Below are 17,912 nucleotides of genomic sequence, written 5' to 3'. Positions count from 1 at the left end.
CTTGCAAGACATTGCCTAATAAAATAAAATAAAACAACCCAGGAACAAGTTATTAGCTGTATTCTTTTCTTAAACATGCAAGAAGGGAAGACTAGTAGAAAACGGGAGGGCAGGCTTATCTTAGGTGAAAAGAATGTGGCTTTCGTTTGTATGTTTTCAGAGTTCAAGATCACCAAACCCAGGACTTACCTACAAGTGTTCTACACTGAGTTATACCCTCCCATTCCATATTACTTTCCACAAAAATTACTAACACCCTCACAAAGAAAAAGGCAAATACAAAAGCCTTTGTCCTAATTCCTAAGAGGCAAATCATTACAGTTACGCAATACACCCAGAACATACTTAAAATCACTGCCACAGAATTCAACAACACCCAATAAATGATACAGCCCCTGGCCCTCATTTGTATAAGGAGGCCAAGATGAAACAGAACCTGAACGTTAGCACGTGACTCACCCCTCTCTGTCCTCTAGTGACCAATTCCTTTAGGTCACATTCACCCAGAACTACCTCAGGCCAAACCACTATAGGCCTCTAACCTAGAGAGCTTTCAGAATAGGCTTTAGAGAGCTCTCTCCTCGTGGCACTGGCTCCCTCACCTCACCCTGCACAGTCCCAGACAAACAAGGGGTCACAACCAAGGTCTATTCAGCCACAGCTACAGTCAGCTTTCAGGAGACTTTGCCCTGTTTAGAAACAGGAAGGCTAGGTCTATGAAGATCATGAAGTTCAAACCGACCAACGTTGCAGGGACTGGCCACTGGCTCAGGGAACACATCATGTATGGCAGGATCAAATGTAAACTCATCACACTGCCAAAGTCTCAAAGGGTTAGGACCAAAAGGGAAGTCTGTTTGTCTTAAGACCAGTCCAGAGCTGAGGAGATGGTCCAGTGGGTGAAGTTCTTGCTCTGAAATCATGAGACCCTGAATTTGAATCCCCATGTAAAAGCCAGATCAGAGTATGTCTATATTCCCAGTGCTCTTATAGGGAGATAGGGAGGTGAAGACAGGAGAATTCTGAACAGCTCATGGGGCAGGTTCCGCTGGTGTATGCAGCAGCAGACAAGAAATATTGAGTCAAACAAGGTGGAAGGCAAGGACTACTAATGCCTGAAATTGTCCAGTGACCTCCATAAGACTACCATGGCCAGCATGCCTATCGACATACACACACACCGATTTTTTTTCTTATAAAAAATTTACCACACCACTGCATCATAAAACATGCAAATTCCAAATGGACATTAACTCAAGCAGATTTTCAGTCTCCCTTGGCAGGAACAAACAGGGAACAAAGAACAGAGGCCATAAATAACTGAGACATGAAGGAATCACCAGGTTTGACCAAAAATAATAGCTAGGCTGCTTTCACAGGGACCCTTAGCCCACTGAGCCCAAGGTGATCCAGTGTCTGAACGGTCCCAGGGCAGAATCTGTGGGAGGGCTCCAAGCGACTTGGCATCAACTGCCCCATCATCCTCAACCCCTAAATTAGCCTGGAAATCCCTACCCTGCTGCCACTCAAAGACCATAATACCCAGGCAGATGACTGGCGATATCTCATTATAATCATTATAGCGCAGCAAGTTAAGATTACCCAGCACAGCTAATGTATAGCTTCGGAAAGAAAAGGAAAATTTTCACACAATCAAATAAAACTAGGACGGAAGAACTGTGACATCAAGCCTGAGTGTCTATTTGGATGAAAGGAAGGTAGGATATAATATTAGAGAAAGGAACATGGGATCTCTCGAGCGTGTGCAGCACACATACACACACACACACACACACACACACACGGGGTGTTCGGTGTTCAGAGACATTAGTACAATAATTAAGTCTCTCTTGCCTAAACTGCAAATTGCTACAAGGAAGACATTTTGTCTTCTTTATAGTTCTAGCTCCACACAGCACACACTGTAAATGAATGATGTTACCGCAGTCGTCCAGACATCCGTATAAGACCTATCAGAGGAAGGGATGTGAAAGCATATCTTAGAAGGATCTTCTTTCCAATCTCTAGAATATATCATGGCAATTCCTGGTCCTCTGAACTAGTCTCTCTGGACATTCACCTGAGGCAAAAATACCAGACTCCTCTTCAGGGATGCTAAGCCAAGAAACTATGGTTTAAAGCCAATCCCACATTTGGCTCTTATTTTCCATGTCCGAAGGACTATCTACCTGCTCTTCTGCCACAGGGGGTTCCCACACTTGTTCAGAACCTGGGATATTTCTCCCTGGTGCTGGGATTAAGCCTTGTATATGTAACCACTTAGTCACACCCCTAAAAAGTGTAGAATAAATAACAGTCAGGGATCACTCTTATCCTGCCATAATGCTATTTGGAAGAAATATACAGATTTCACCATGAAAAAGACCCAGACTGTCATGGAGGGTATTTCTCAATGACCTTGGCAGACAGGTTTCCATATTACGGCCACCTGACTGACTGAGTTGGGAAGAGCTGAGACCTTGTAATGCTTTTCCTGGAATGTACATCTCTGCTCCGGGTAGGAAAGGGTATGTCCAATATGACTGTTAGATAAAGACAGTAGGATCTGTGTGTAATCAATAAATTATTGCCTCCAGAGAAAAGTGGCAAGACAAACTGGCTTGTTACCCAAAGTCAAAGCTGCAAGATCTGTGTCCAAGTGAGGATCTCTGTGCCTCCTCTAAAACCCAGGATGAGATTCCACCCTAAAGCAGAGGGTGTTAGAGTCCCAGAGCCATCTCAGAATGGGTAGGTCCAGGACAGCCCTCTTCTGAGCCTCACAGTACAGACTGTTCTAATCAGCCTGCCTGTGTCTGCATGTGCACAAATGGGTGAAGGCGGCAGCATGATAAAGAGGAATGCCTGAGAGCCAAGAGCCCAGCAGAGACCTAGTAAATATTTCATCTTCACCATCACAATCCATGGCAGAGGCTCAGCTAAAAGTGGCCCCCAAAAGCCAGGGAGATGGGCTCATGAACAGGGCTCTACTCTAACTGGGCTGTTTGCTTCTAGATAAGAATCCTGGGCCAGCAAGATGGCTCAGCAGGTAAAAGGTGCTTGCCACCAAGCCTGACAGCGTGAGTCCTGTCCCTGAAACCTCTGAGCTCCACATTCACACCATGGCATATGGGTCTACACACAAACACACACACACACACACACACACACACACACACACACACACACATCTTCCCTTTGAACAAATAAAGGATATCTCCTTAAAGCACAGTTGGGCAAAAGGGGCCTCTGAGATTTAAGTTGTCCAGAGTCCACTGCCCCCTTGAAAGACCTGTACTATCTGTTCCAGACCCCCAGCTGAATCATCCAGTCCTGCTTCCCCAAATCAATCCGGCCTGACATGCTGTCCCCCTTTCCACTAACACCACACCCAAAATGCCTGTGCCACAGCCAGTCAACTCTTGTCAAGCTGTGCCAAATATGAGCAGATAAAACCTTCTGGAAAAAGATAAACATTCCGGGAAAGAACCACAAGGCCTTGCCTCCTCCCAGCTCGGGCAAACATTCAGAGGGCCAGAAAGGCGAGCTCACTGCTACAGCCAGTAGAGTACACAGTGACAGTTACCTGGAGGCCTGTCACAGGGCTAAAGAAAATGCCTGAAGTAACTAGAGTTCTCTGGGCAAATAGAAGACTTATCAGGCACGGCCAGCTAACCCCTGCAGCCCATAGTGGAGTAAGGAAGGATGGGACAGACAGACAGAGGCTCACACTAGCCCTACAGATGAGAGGAGTGCCCACCACCACTAGGACTGCAAACAATACAGTCTGCCCCGGTTACACATATATGTTATTGCCTAAGCACAATTCCAACCTCAGTCTATCTAAAGTCCATTCTGACAAACCCCAAAACAGATCTAACAGCAACCTATCAGCAGCCTGGTCTGGTCCCTCACCACCTCAAAGTCACCAGCTATCAACTGAAAAAGATCCAAGCATCTGGCTTAGACTGCTGGACACCAGAAAGCAGGGGAAAGGAACTGTGAGTAGTGGAAAGGCCACCGTGCTAACCCCCTAGGGATGCTTTCTCGCACCAACCTCAAAACCACGGTCAAGGGCTTTGGCTGACACCTGCCCGGCAGAACAGATGGGCTTGACACTCCACAGACACACACACACAGAGTCCCAAATGCACTTAAAAGTTTTCTTAAGATTCCTCCTGACCAAGAACCGCCCCCCCCCCCAAAAGCTGCACCTAAGCATTCAAATCTAAGGGCTCAAATTAATAAAAACAAAACAAAACCTAACCTCCTACCCTTGTTTCTGCGATTGTGGCCGCAGCAGAAACCTAGACATCAGTCCCATGCAAGTCACATGAAGGTAGGCAGGCTAGAAGAGGGCTAGGCCTCCGGACTCCAGAGTCTAAAATGATCTCTCTCAGTAAGGTCCTTTTGAGCTGCCTATTTCAGGATGAATTGAACAACCCACATTACCAAACCAAACTGAACAGAACTATAGTTACCACAGTCCCTCATATTTCAGCAGGAAGAACCTATACTGTGAACAACTATAAACCTGGTTTTCTCTTTGAGATAGGATCTGATGTTTGCTTAGTTTTATAATCAAGGCTTTGGGCAGGCCAGACAAGCCTTCCACCATCTGAGCTATGTCCACGGCTCTGGGGTACTTTACTAATTAATTTGTCTTTTTTCTGCATAATGCTCAGGCAACAAACCAAAAATAAAAGCAAAAGGCCCAGACATTCTGTGGTCTGAGGACTCAGTCTCTTCCTCCTCCTCTATGTTGTTCAGCGAGCCATCTGCGTGGAAGTCTAAGAAATCGCCACTTCACATCCTCAAACTGTATTGTTGATTCCTTGCTGAGTGCCTACTCTATCTATATACAATCGCAATTAGTCCTAAAAATAACCCTGTGAGGTAAGCACAGACAAGTCCACTTTATACAACAGGAAGAAACACTATAATATGCTTGAAGTCAGACATTTATCAGTAGGACTAATGTTCTACTTCACTTTCCATAGAACTATTCCTGTTTCCCAAATTAACAACCAAGTCCAAAGTAATTCGATTACTCATGCTCGGCCAATTCCAAGAGGTTCCTCCCAAACTTGATGTGAAAATATTGAAGTAATTATTGGAGACATTGAGCAACAGGCTATAGGAAGGCCTGCTCTGCCAAGGCTTTCCCAGAATGAGACAGAGCTATTAGCATGCTGCCTGCCTGTCTGTCTGTGGGGAGATGGGATTCACTCTGCGCAACATTCTCTAAAACCTGGCACTACCTGTGACCTCCAGTCAAAGTTCTACCCTGGCCAGTCGCCTAGTACTAGGAACACAAACTCATATACTTGCCCCCCTGCCTGGTATCAGCTGGGCAAGTATTTCCAGGAAAGTGCAGCCCCCATTTACCGGGTTAATTTTAGCCCTCCAGTCAGTCCCCTGAGTACACAGGCCCTCTGCCCTTGGAGAGGGCCCTGCTCAGTTTGGTTAAGAGGAACCTTCAGGAGGAGGAACTTGGGGTGGGAGACAGAAGGCCCCTTCGTTCAGCACCTACAAACAGGAGGAAATCCCACAATTGTAGCAGCTTTCTAAGAGTTCGTCCTCATTATTTAAACTCTTAGTTACAATGTTTCGTTTACTTCTTCAAAACAACTCCAAAATAGATGTGGTTTATTATCTCCATTTACCAGCAAGAAACCTTAAAGAGAAAGTTAAGTGGCTTGTTCTAAGGCGGGGTGGAGGGTGGTGGGGAGGGGAGGTGGTTTTCTCACTGTCGGTCTTGTCCTCAGATGGTTGAAGTTGTTGCGGGTATTGCTACTATAGGTAGGGAAGGTTGCAGAGCAGCCTTTTCAGTCTACTCTAAACTGACCCCAACTTCAAACTTCCTGAGTCCTGGGCCAGAACAAGGGTATCTCCAGGGCCTTGTCTGGTGCTGGGGCAAGAGCCTGGGGGTTTCCCAACAGGGCCCCTGCCTCTTGAGACACCAGCCAACCTCTCTTTGAGTCATCCCAAAGAGGATTAAGTCCGTCTTGGGGATTATGCACTCTGATCAAAACCTGGTGGCTGGCAGTCCTGAAAGAGATCTTAGGATAATATCCCTGGAACCCTACTGAGGAAATCCGAGGAGTCCATGTCCTCAGATCCTGGGTCTTACCGAGCAGCGGGGACTCCTCAGGGCAAGCAGGCAGCGACAACAGTCCAGTGGTGGTGGGCACTGGCAACGAAGACAAGTTGCTCTTCAGGCCGGGGCCAGAAGCTGCACCAGGGCTGGAGTCGAGACCCGGGCGAGGCTTCGCGGAGACGCCTAAAGGAGGCGGCGGCCGCGCGCCCCGGGGCCGCTGCTCTCCTGGGGGCTGCTTGCTGGCGGCGGCGCCGTTCGTGCCGCCCTGCAGTGTAGAGGAGACTCCGACCAACTGGGGCAGGCGGCTCAGATCGCGGCCGGAGAGGTAATAGACGAGGGTGACGCCGAGGTGCAGCGCGCAGACGGCCACGAGCAGGCGGCAGGCCCGCTGCAGGGTCGCGCCCGGCATCGCGGCGCTGCCGCCCAGGAACTGCTCACGAAACCTCATCTTCCCGCCGCGGCTTTAAGAGGGGGTGGGCTACGGCTGAGAGGACGGCCCGCCCGCAGGCCGCCCGCCGGGCGCTACCCGACCACAGCGATCGAAGGAGGGGCCGGGGGGCGGGAGGGGGCTAGGACCTAGCGCAGCACCGGCCGCCTGCGGCGGAAAGCCGACACCCCTGGCCGCGGGACTTTGGAGAGATCAGCGGGAACTACAAGCGCGGATGGCCGGGGGCGTGGTCTCGGCCGGGGGCGGGGCCTCAATCGGGTTTTCGGAAGGCTGTTCGGGGAACCTGAGGGGGCGGAGTCTAAGGGGTGGGGCCGCAAAGCGGGTCTTTTCGAAAGGGGCGGGGCATAAGGGACAAGGCTCGGAGAGGGGACTGAGGGGCGGAACCTTCAGCCGGGTTTTTCTGGCAGCTAAGGGAGGGCGGGGCTTGGGGGGCAAGCTCTAAGGGGCGGGCCCTCGGGAGGTTGTGTTGCAGGGCGTCGCGACACTTGGGGACTAAACGTGGCGCTCCGCCAGCCCGACCGCAGTCTTGGGTTGAGCGGGCATCCCATGCCCAGCGGCGCTCAGCTTTTCTTCCTAGCGTTCACCGTGGAGCTTAAGACTCTCTAAACCAGCTTCTTGTTCAACGAGCTGCTCACCACTTCCTGGCGTACCCAGTGACTCGGGTATGGACCTGGGACAGCAGCTAGTGAGGACAAGAGGACAGGCGGTAGCCTTGGGATAGTGAGAAACTGGAGTGGAGAAAGGTCGTCTAGGAAACCGGCTTCGACGCCCCGCGAGGCCAGCGGACGGATTCTCTGGGGCGTTCCAAAGATCCACTTACCCTAGCTGGGTCCGCCTGCCTGTGAGGGGGCTAACGTGGAGGAGCTGCTTATTGAGTCCTGCTAGGGAAGTGACCATCTTGCTTTACTCTTACTCCCACATTAGTATTTGCAGGATTGGGGAACCTCAGGAACCTGCCCAACTTGGTTCTAAGTGCAACATGGCCTCTAGTGTATGCCACATGGAAATGACACATGCTTGTTGGGATGAGGCTGGCAGAAAACTGCATTAATTCCTAAGCCTGCGTACAGAACAGCCCGTTGTACACAGCGCTGGAACACAGTCCCCATTTGACAGAGTACTGGAATCTATGCGCGGTCGTGTACACCTGTAACCCCAGACTCTGGTTGCGGAGACAGGAAGAGCCAGAGTTTGGAGCCAGCCCAGACTACATAGTAAACAAAGATGTCAGTGCCTTGGAGTGAATAAGAATGAATGGCCAGTAAAATCTCACAGCTGATGAGCTGTGGAACTCAGGGCTCCTAAAAACTTTGTCACTTCCTTTAACTAACCTTGTTGATCTGAAGGTGGAAGCTGGAATGCCAGGAAGACTTAAGCACTTGAAGTCTTAACCCCTAGGCCTCTGACCCATTTATTCTTGAATGTGATGAGAACCTTGAGATGGGGAATGCTAATTCTAGCTACTCCTATGCTTGGAGAGTTTGTTGTTAACCAATATATGCCATGTAATAGGGGTTGTTAACTGTCTCCGATTCATCGATGAGAAAGCAGGCTGAGTGACATTTGGTTGCAATCATAGAAAGTATTAAAAAAAAAAAAACCACTTGGGAGGCAGAGGCAGGTGGATTTCTGAGTTCGAGGCCAGCCTGATCTACAGAATGAGTTCCGGGACAGCCAGGGCTACACAGAAAAACCCTGTCTCGAAAAACAAAAAACAAACAAACAAACAAAAAAACAACAACAAAAAAGAAAAGAAAGTATACTTCTCATCAGTTGACTTCCTGACCGACCCTCTCTGGCCTCTTTTTTCTGACTGTTCCTCCTCATCTCCCTTCCTGAGGTCCTGAGGCTGCGGTCCCTGCGGCTCTTTTATGTCTATGTTCCTTAGGTGTGGTTCTATTATCTATAAACTGATAACACAAAACTTTGTGGATCCAACCCACATCTCTTCCCTAACCCTCCACCTTCCAGTATCATTCCCAATGAGTCCCGCACACAATAACCTAACCCCTCCATCCCACTCCTGTCCTCATTCCCCTCAGAAAGAGGCGTTATTGTTCTTCCAGTTCCCCAACACCAAAACCTGTTCTGGAAAAGACCCACTTGGATTACCCCATAACTCCTGAAAAATCTGCACAACCTACTTGTGGTTTGGTTTGGCTTGGTCTGAGATTAGGGTCTCTCTGCATAGCCCAGGGTGGTCTTAAACTTGGCATCTTCCTGCCTCAACCTCACAAATCTGACACTATAAGTAGACCTCCATTATCTCGACCAGGAATATCTGTGAGCATCCCTCTGCCTGCCTGCCTCCCTCTTTCTTTCTTTCTTTCTTTCTTTCTTTCTTTCTTTCTTTCTTCCTTTCTTCCTTCCTTCCTTCCTTCCTTCCTCTTCCTCCTCCTCTTCCTCCTCCTCCTTCTTTTCTTTCTTTTCAACAGGAGCTCACCCTAATAGCCTAGGTTAGCCTAACTGGCCTTGAACTCTCAACCTTCTACCTCAGCCTCCCAAGGGCATGGATTGTAGGTATGAGCCACCACACCTAGTTCCCAGAAATGGTTATCTCAGTATGTGAAAAGGTAAAGGAAACCTTTATTGCTAAGTCATTGTAGAGGACAAAGTCAAGAATTATCTTCTGAGAGTTGGTCAGGGTAAAGAACAAACTCCACCATCCTATGCTAGTGGGGAAATTTTGCTTGGGAGTGAGCTATGCTGAGGCATGAGCTCCACATCTGAAAAATGAGCAGAGGAAAATGGAGACTGCTAATTGTCTGTTGATTGGGATGACAAAGAACCCATGAGGACCAAGCCTTTTTTATGCCTGCCAGTTTACATTGCTGTCACACCCCAGTAGATGAGGAGAACAGAGGACAGTATCTGGCACACAGCAGACAGTTATTTTACAGGTCTATAACGCAACTCCCAAGCGGCTTGACAGCAGTTCTCCACCTCGGCTGGCAGTTCTGATTCCCGTAGTAATAACCCGGCACTAGCACAGTTGCAAATTTCAAAACACCTTCACACAGTGCTTCTCCAAGCTCTTGTGTGTGCCCTGGAAATTGGTGCTAGTAGAGGCTGGGAGCTCATAAGGCCCAGCTAGGTTGAGTTATGGGAACTTCCATCTTGACCCCCTCCCCAAAGGCCTTTCCATGTAATGACTTAGCCTGGCAACTGTTTAGGTTTTCCTCACAATGTGGAGAACACGTTTCAAAAATGTCCCCAAACAAATAGAGGAACATTTCCTAAGACACAGCCTTAAACCACTTCTTTTTAACATTTTTATTTATCTCGTGTGTGTGTGTGTGTGTGTGTGTGTGTTCAAACATGTCACAAGTGTTTGAAGTTCACAGTACAACTTTCAGAAGTCAGTTCTCCCACTGTGGGATCTGAGGAGTGAACTCAGATCATTGGGTTTGGATGGGAAGGACTTTTACCTGCTGAGCCACTTTCTTGGTCCCCAAAATATCACTTCTTAGAGAATTCTTTTGATTAACACAAATTTCAGAGCTAGGGATGGTCACACGAACTGTAATTCTAGCAGCACTTAAAAGGTGAAGACAGGAGAATCTCGAGTGTGAGCCCAGTCAAGGCTATATATGTGGTAAAACTCTGTCTCAAAATTAAAAAAATAAAATAACTAATTTAAAGTTAAACATGGTGGCTTGCACCTGTAACCTCAGAACTTGGGAGGTGGAAGCAGGGGGGGGACCATCCTTAAATAAATAGCAAGTTCCAGTCTAGACCTGGGCTATAGAAGACCCTGTCTCAAAGTGAACAAGAAAGTTACGGGGCAGTCTAAATTTAGAGAGAAGGGAAGGAAGGAAGGAGGGAAGGAAGGAAGGAAGGAAAAAAGAGACATCTTGATGGATGTAGGACAAGCACTAATTTTACAGACATCTTAAATGTACCAGTTTTTCCAGTAGCTACAAATTGTTTTTGATTCTTCTCACATGCACAATATATAGTATTTTATATATAAGGTTCCAAGTCCTGTCCTCTGCTCTCCACCCCTTCCACCCCCCAAAGCCCATTCAAGTGCAAAATGTCATCATCTAAACCAGTTCCAGGTACAGTCCCTCGAGTTCAGGAACCTATGAACTATAAAATAAATCACCTTCCTCTTCCTCTTCACACCCTTCTGAGAAATCTAGTCTGGACGTCACTAGAGTGAAACAAAGTAAGTAGTCCAGATGGCATAAGCAGGAGGGCAAAATCCAACCAGGATGAGGGGGACTGAGCCGGATAAGGAGAACAGCAGCCTGACACAATGCAAATGCTCACAATCCAAATCAGGGTGTGTTGCCCAAGGGAGGAAAGGACATCGTTAAATACAGGCAGACAGTTTTAAAAAGAAGCCCCAAAAGTGTGTAAGTAAAGAAAACTACACAAGTCTCCAACTCTATGCCAACTGGAGGTAAATGCAGAGAGCAAAAACTAGAACAAATCCTTTGATACTCTCTTGGAGTCAGTGAAATTGACACGAATGTATGACTTTCCACTTAAGAGATACTACTTTTGCATTGCTGGTATTTGAAGCCCAGAACCTCACACATGCTAAGCAAAGGTTCTGTCTGTGAGCTGCACCTGCCATCCCCTCAAGTGAAAGATAGAGGGTGAAACTGATAAGAGACATCAGCAAATGGATGTTGTAAATCGTGCGTAGTATATTTAAATGTAGTCTCCGTGCTCCGGAGGTGGAGGCAGGAGGATTCAGGGAAGTAGAAGGGAACTTAGGGGGAGGTTCTGTGAAAGTGGGAGGGGCATGAGAGGTCGAGGGGCGGTGAAAAACGACCAAAATCCATTATACATGAGTCTGAAATTGTTAAGAATTTTATTTTCTTAAAAAGGGTTTGGATCGCTTCTCAGCCTTTTGGCTAAGATCAAGTGTAATAAGGATTTGGGGGTAATATGGATCATATCAAACTTACTCTCAAGCAGTTCACAACACTATTTGCATTTATATTTGGACTCTTCTGTCGCCTATCTTTCCCCCACATCCAACATATAATGGGAAAACAGACAACAGGCAAACCACAATCGAAACTCCCATTTAGAAAGAAGTTATTTAGAAGCACATAACAGCCATTAGAAAATCTGAAAGCCAATCATGTTCCTTTGGAGAATCCCCTGGGCTCTGTTCCAGAGGCAGCAATTCTGTTGTTCTGCAGCTCTTACCACTTTCTGTCCTTTCTGCTGGTGGCTGCACGCTTGGCTCAGAAAGCAGCTACTCCTTTGAGTCATTCCTCTTTGTTCCTCAGAAAGAGTCTGTGTTTTCATTCAGCAACCTGTTGATGATAGTTTACAGGGTGCCCAGTGCCATCTTTTCACTTGGAACCGTCTTTGTTTAGTCCTTGGCATATGTGTGTGTGTGTGTGTGTGTGTAGGTGTGAAGGAGTGTAGGAGGTCTGATTTTCCATGGATTTTATTGCACTTCCCTCATTAAATAAAAACTAACGCCTCAAATCCCAAGAGAAATTGTTCCCTCTTTTAGGCTAGGTTGTGAATCAGAGAGCTGAATTACAAAGCACTTAAGGTTTTTGTTTGTGTATCTTTCGGTTTGTTTATTTTTTATAGAATCTTCAAGTATCCAGTGCTGGCCTAGAACTTGCTAGATAGCTAGGGATGACCTATCCTCTCTTGCTTCTCCCTCCCAAGTGCTGAGATTACAGGCATGCTTCACCTCAACTGATGGTTTGCTTAAGATGTATTTTTATCTTTATGGCTGTGTATTTGTCTGTGACTCTGTATGTACACTGCATGTGTGCAGTTATATAAGGATATCAGAAGAGGGTGTTGCATCCCTGGTTGAAAACCTTCTCATAGGGAGTGGTTCTGATGCTTTGATTGGGAATCTGCATGCGAACACTGAAGGTCCTGTTCCCCCATTGGTTCTTGATTGATCAACGATGCTAGCAGCCAGTGTCTGGGCAGAGGCAGGACTTCCAGGCTCCCGCAGGCAGGTTAGGAGAATCAAGGAAAGAAATTAACCAAGTTTCAGAGGGAGAGAGAGCCGCCAGCCATATGAGATCTCAGAGGGAGAGAGAGCCGCCAGCCATATGAGATCTTGGGTAGAGTGGTCATTGGCCACTTCCCTGACTGGGCCTGCGGTAGCAGATGGGAGATTAGAAATGCAACTAAGCTGAGGGCAGATTTCGGGTACTGAGCAAGGAGAAGGTAACTGGGCAACTAGGTTGAGGGCAGAATTAGAGGTGTTGAGCTGGGAGTAGGCTTAAAAGAGCCTGGCCGTTGAACTAAAAAACATATTAAACATAAGCTAATGTGTATATGTCTTTCATCTGCAGATCCAAGGGGACCAGGGCAGAGGCTGGTAGCACTGTCCACCTGGAGCTTAAAGTGGAGTAGTAGAAACTGCACACTATACCTTCTGACATAAGTACCAGGAGCTGAACTTGGATCCTCTAGAAGAGCAGCAAGGGCTCTTAACCACAAGGCCATTTGTCCAGATCCCACTATGCTGGGTTTTTTGTAACGCTGGGGGCTGAACCAGGGCATTATGCAAACAAGGCAAGTACTGTACCAACTGAGACACAACCCCAACCTCCCTGAACCTCTTTATTTTTTTATTTATTTATTTTTTGGGGCGGGGAAGGGTGGAGAAATGAATCAGTAGTTCAATGCACTTATACTTGCAGTATAAGTGTTCAATTATACTGCACCAACATGGTGGTTTACAACCATCTATAACTTCGATTCCAGGAAATCTGATGTCCTCTTCTGAACTTCAGGGGTACAAAGCATGCGTATGGTGCACATACACACATGCATAAAATCAATAAATTAATCTTTAATTTTTTTGAACAAAATTCTCTTTTGGCTTTTGGAGACAGGGTTTTGTTATTAGCTTGGGATATCTATGAATTCTTTTTCTTTTTAAAAAAAATATACCATGTCCACTGAGATTTATTACAGGTATGTAAGGAGTGTTCAATATCTGAAGACCAATTATATCATCCTGTCCTTTCAACAAGCTGAGAGAGAAAAATCTTAATATATATTTACAATAATGTATATATAACATAAAAATAAATTCAATGTATCCAAATAGATTTTTGTTTGTTTCAAGACAGGGTTTTTCTGTGTTTCCCTGGCTGTCCTGAAACTCTCTCTATAGACCTGGCTTTCTTTTCGTCTTTGAGATTGTAATTTTATTACAACGTTTCTCCCTTCCATTTTCCTCCCTCCAAACCCTCCCATATACCCCTCCCCACTCTCTTTCAAATTCATGGCTTCTTTTTTTCATTAACTATGTATATACATTCTTGATCCTCCTGCCTCAGCCTTCCTAGAGATTGTTGCCATACCCTACTCTGCCCTAAATTTTAAATTACTTCTCGCCCCCCTACTTCTAGAGACTGTCCTGGCTGGGCCCTCTTTACTTCGGCTAAATTTTGCCAAACCACTAGGTGTTTCTTCCTGTTATCATGAGCACAATAAGCTAAATGTATAGACGAACATGTTTTTTTGTCTTGTACAATGTTGAAGTTACTTGAATGACAGTAAATTTACCAGGTTTAGAAGTTTAGATAGCAATAATTTGTCATGAAATCCACTAATAGTTGCCTGGCTAAGGCCAATGTAAGTTCTTTTATCCTAATTTTAGTTTTGAACATTAACTCTCTTAATCACACAGCAAATAGACCTATATAGCTCTATACATATATGTCAAAAGAGGCTGTAGCTGAGGTCAAGAGATTAAAGTGGGTTGAGCAGGAATTGGTATTGATAAGACCATGAGCCTGACCAGTGCTAGGAGAGATGGCTACTGAAGCTGCGGAGTTCAGCTTCCAGGTGAAAGCTGGAATGGAACTGAGTCCAGAGCAGGAAATGGCAGGTCAGATCCAGGTCCAGACAGAGGAAGAGGCAGACCAGCAGATGCTTCGTTCAGTAGGCTGTTCAACAGTGAGAGACTGAGCCGAGTCAGGGAGTCCTCTGTTCTTTTTTTTTTTTTTTTTTGGGGGGGGGTTTTCGAGACAGGGTTTCTCTGTGTAGCCCTGGCTGTCCTGGAACTCACTTTGTAGACCAGGCTGGCCTCGAACTCTGCCTCCCAAGTGCTGGGATTAAAGGCGTGCGCCACCATGCCCGGCCGAGTCCTCAGCCTATCACCTGATACACCAGATATCAGGTGATAGGCTAGCACAAGACCAGGCCCCCTGTGCTGCTGGGTGCCCACCACTTTGGGGAGTCAAGAAAAGGGAAATACACCAGGCAGTGGTGGTGCCTGCCTTTAATCCCAGCACTTGGGAGGCAGAGGCAGGCGAATTTCTAAGTTTGAGGCCAGCCTGGTCTACAGAGTGAGTTCCAGGACAGCCAGGACTACACAGAGAAACCCTGTCTCAAAACAAAACAAAACAAAACCCAAAACCCAAAAACAAAAAACAAAAAAGAAAAGAAAAAGAAAAAAAGAAAAGGGAGATATTAAATCCTTTCTTTGATCATGTGTGCCCTATAAGCTCTTGAGTCTAATTTACCTGGTACAATTTTAATAGGCCATATGTCTCAGTAAATGTATAAGGTGGCCCCCTTTCTAGTCCCAGGAGTTAAGTCACTAATCAGTTCGTTCTGGATGAATGGGACCTGGGAGATAGAGCAATTTCTAGGTCCACTTGAGTGACCGTAGTCAACCTTTTCCTTCAAAATAAGAAGAAACCAACTCTCCTAGAGCAGTGTGTAGCCACAAACAAGACAATCAGACAACAAACCCCGCTGCTCTCTACGATACACAGTAGTGAGCGAGAGTAGATCAAGGCCTGGTCTCACTTCTGTACTCTTCTGCGGGCTGCTGAAAGGAGTCAGTTGGAACTTGGAATGTTGTACTTAGAAATCCCTATGAGTTCAGGCCATGAATTCAGTCCACAAACTCTCTGGCTAAGGCACGATATCAATGTGTAATTTAGGTGAATGACCGCTGGTAACAGTTGGATCTCCGGACTTTGATCTATCAGTCCTCGCTACTCTTCAGAACTCTGCAAGCCTCCCAGTCCCAAAGTCAGATGTCACACTTTAGGATTTGATTATGGAAGTATCCCTTCTCAGCTGCAATCTCCGTGTCCGTTTTCTACCAGGAGGCTTCGGAAATTTGGTCCCACGCACTGAACCTCCGCCACCTACTTTTGTAAATGATAATGCATTAGAGCTCAGCTGTGTACTTTTGTTTGTATTTTGTCAACAGAGACTTTCGAATCATAACTGCAGAATTAGGGAGTTGTAACAGAGACCATATGCCTATACAGCCAAAAATGCTTATTGTGTTATCTCATCTTTCACAGAAAAAAAAAGTTTGCCAACCTTTGATTTGTCGCTTATGTAAAACAAAACCAAACAAAGAAAATTCTGACCCAAATGATTCCCCACCCCCAAAAATGTTGATTTTGAATTCACTATTTGAGGCCCAGACTGGCCTCCAAACTCTTAATCTTTCTACCTTAATCTACAAGTACTGCCACCATACATGGCTCAAAATGAGTTCGATTCTTCCTTCCTTCCTTCCTTCCTTCCTTCCTTTTCCTTGGTTTTGCAAGACAGAATTTCTCTGCATGGCCCTGGCTGTCCTAGAACTCCCTCTGTATCAGGCAGGCCTCATACTCTGAGATCCTCCTGCCTCTGCCTGATATGAGAGGCACGTTCCACTACACCTGACTCCAAAAGCAAGTTTCTTAAAACAATAGTATTAAGTATTTCTTATGAGTCTGTGCATTAGCCAGGTGGTTTTGTGTTTTATAGAGTATTTTCTGGAATTGTGGAGTGTGTGGAAGGTACAAATTCTCTTATTCACATGGCTGAAAATTGGTGCTGGCTGGCAGCTGGCAGCTCAACTGGAAGTCTTGGAATTTGCTCTAGAGACCAGGTTGGCTTCAAACTCAGAGATCCACCTACTTCTGCCTCTTGAGTGTTCGGATCAAAGGTGTGCATCACTATGCCCACCTGAGTAATCACTTAAACCCAATCTCAGCTGGATTTTTGAGATAGGGTCTCATATACCCCAGACTATATGACCAAGGCTGACCTTGAACTCCTGACCCTCCTGCCTTCACCTCCCAAGTTCTGAGATTGCAGGCATTCACCACCATTTTTCCTCTTAATTATAGCATGATCCAATTCTTTTATTTTACCTGTTAGAATACCATGCCAGAGATAAAGAGCCCTGTCAACAGATGAGCATGTCTGTTTGCAAACAGATAAACAAATAGACCTTTGTGAGCACTTGGGAGGCAGAGGCAGGCGGATTTCTGAGTTCGAGGCCAGCCTAGTCTACAAAGTTCCAGGACAGCCAGAGGAGCTATACAGAGAAACCCTGTGTCAAAAAAACAAAAACAAAAACAAACAAACAAACAAAAAGACCTTTGTGGTCTGTCATTTTAGGGACTTGTTAAATAGGAAGTGTGATTGTGTTTGCTCTGGCTTATTCTAAGAACTCTCCACTTCCTTGATATCTTTCAAAATCTATTTTCCTTATAAGAGTACAGTTTATAGAATCAGGTTTTTTTTCTTACCACAATAGTATGGATCTAGATCGTCCTCAAAATGTCTACGGGTGAAACATCTTAGCCCCTAGCTCAGTACTACTGGCAGGGTTTAAGAACTTTAGAAGGTAGGGCCTACTAAGAAGTCTCCAGGTAATTGGAGGAGGCCTTGAAGATTTATGGGACTCTGATCCCTCCATCACTCTCTTTCTCTCCTGGGGATAAGGTTTGTGATATTGTTCCACCATGAACTTCTATGACCTGCTGCCTTGCCATAGACCCAAAGGAACCGGTCCAGTCAGTTATGGCCTGAGAGCTCAGTGTAATAGGTCCAGTCAGTAATGGCCTGAGAGCTCAGTGTAAGCTCACATCTGTAATCTCTGTTGGTGGAGGATCGGGAGTTCAGTGTCACTCTCAGTGACATAGTGACTCTAAGGCCAGCCTAGGCTACTCGAAACCCTGTCTCATCATCATCATCATCAATAACAATAAAGCATAGGCTGAAATCTCCAAATGTTTAAGCCAAAATGAGCTTTCTATTTATAAGTGGATTGATTATCTTTGGTATTTGCAATGATAACCTAAAATTGACTAACTCGTTCCCTAGAATGGACAAGAATTGTTTTTGTATTGTATTGGTCTTGTCTGACTTCTATTTATTATTTCTTCTAATAATAGGTCCCCTCTTCAAGACTGTAGAGATGGCTCAGCAGTTGAGAGCACTGTCTTCTCTTACAGAGAACCTAGGTTCTAGTCCCAGCACCCACATGATGGCTTACATATCTGTAACTCTAGTTCCAAGAGATCCAATGTGCTCTTCTAGTCTCTACAGGCACCAGACATACACTGGTACACAGACATACAGGCAGGCAAACACCCATACACATAAAGC

The 17,912-nt window shown here is 46.0% G+C and overlaps 1 protein-coding gene across 1 annotated transcript in view; it reads right to left on the bottom strand.

The window, feature by feature from the left end:
- Window positions 1-6,748, bottom strand: part of B4galt1 (beta-1,4-galactosyltransferase 1) — a 47,408-nt gene extending 40,660 nt beyond the window's left edge. The window contains exon 1 of the mRNA XM_021160405.2: window positions 6,131-6,748. Within this exon, the coding sequence (XP_021016064.2) occupies window positions 6,131-6,545 (415 nt within the window). The 5' untranslated portion in view covers window positions 6,546-6,748. The remainder of the gene's footprint in view (window positions 1-6,130) is intronic.
- Between the last annotated feature and the right edge of the window lie 11,164 nt (window positions 6,749-17,912).

This window comes from Mus caroli, unplaced genomic scaffold, assembly GCF_978045245.1.
Source record: "Mus caroli unplaced genomic scaffold, Mus_caroli_1 scaffold_6, whole genome shotgun sequence".
In the NCBI taxonomy this organism is placed as follows: Eukaryota; Metazoa; Chordata; class Mammalia; order Rodentia; family Muridae; genus Mus; species Mus caroli.
The sequence above is the reverse complement of the archived record's forward strand: the minus strand, read 5'-3'. Positions and strand labels throughout refer to the sequence as shown.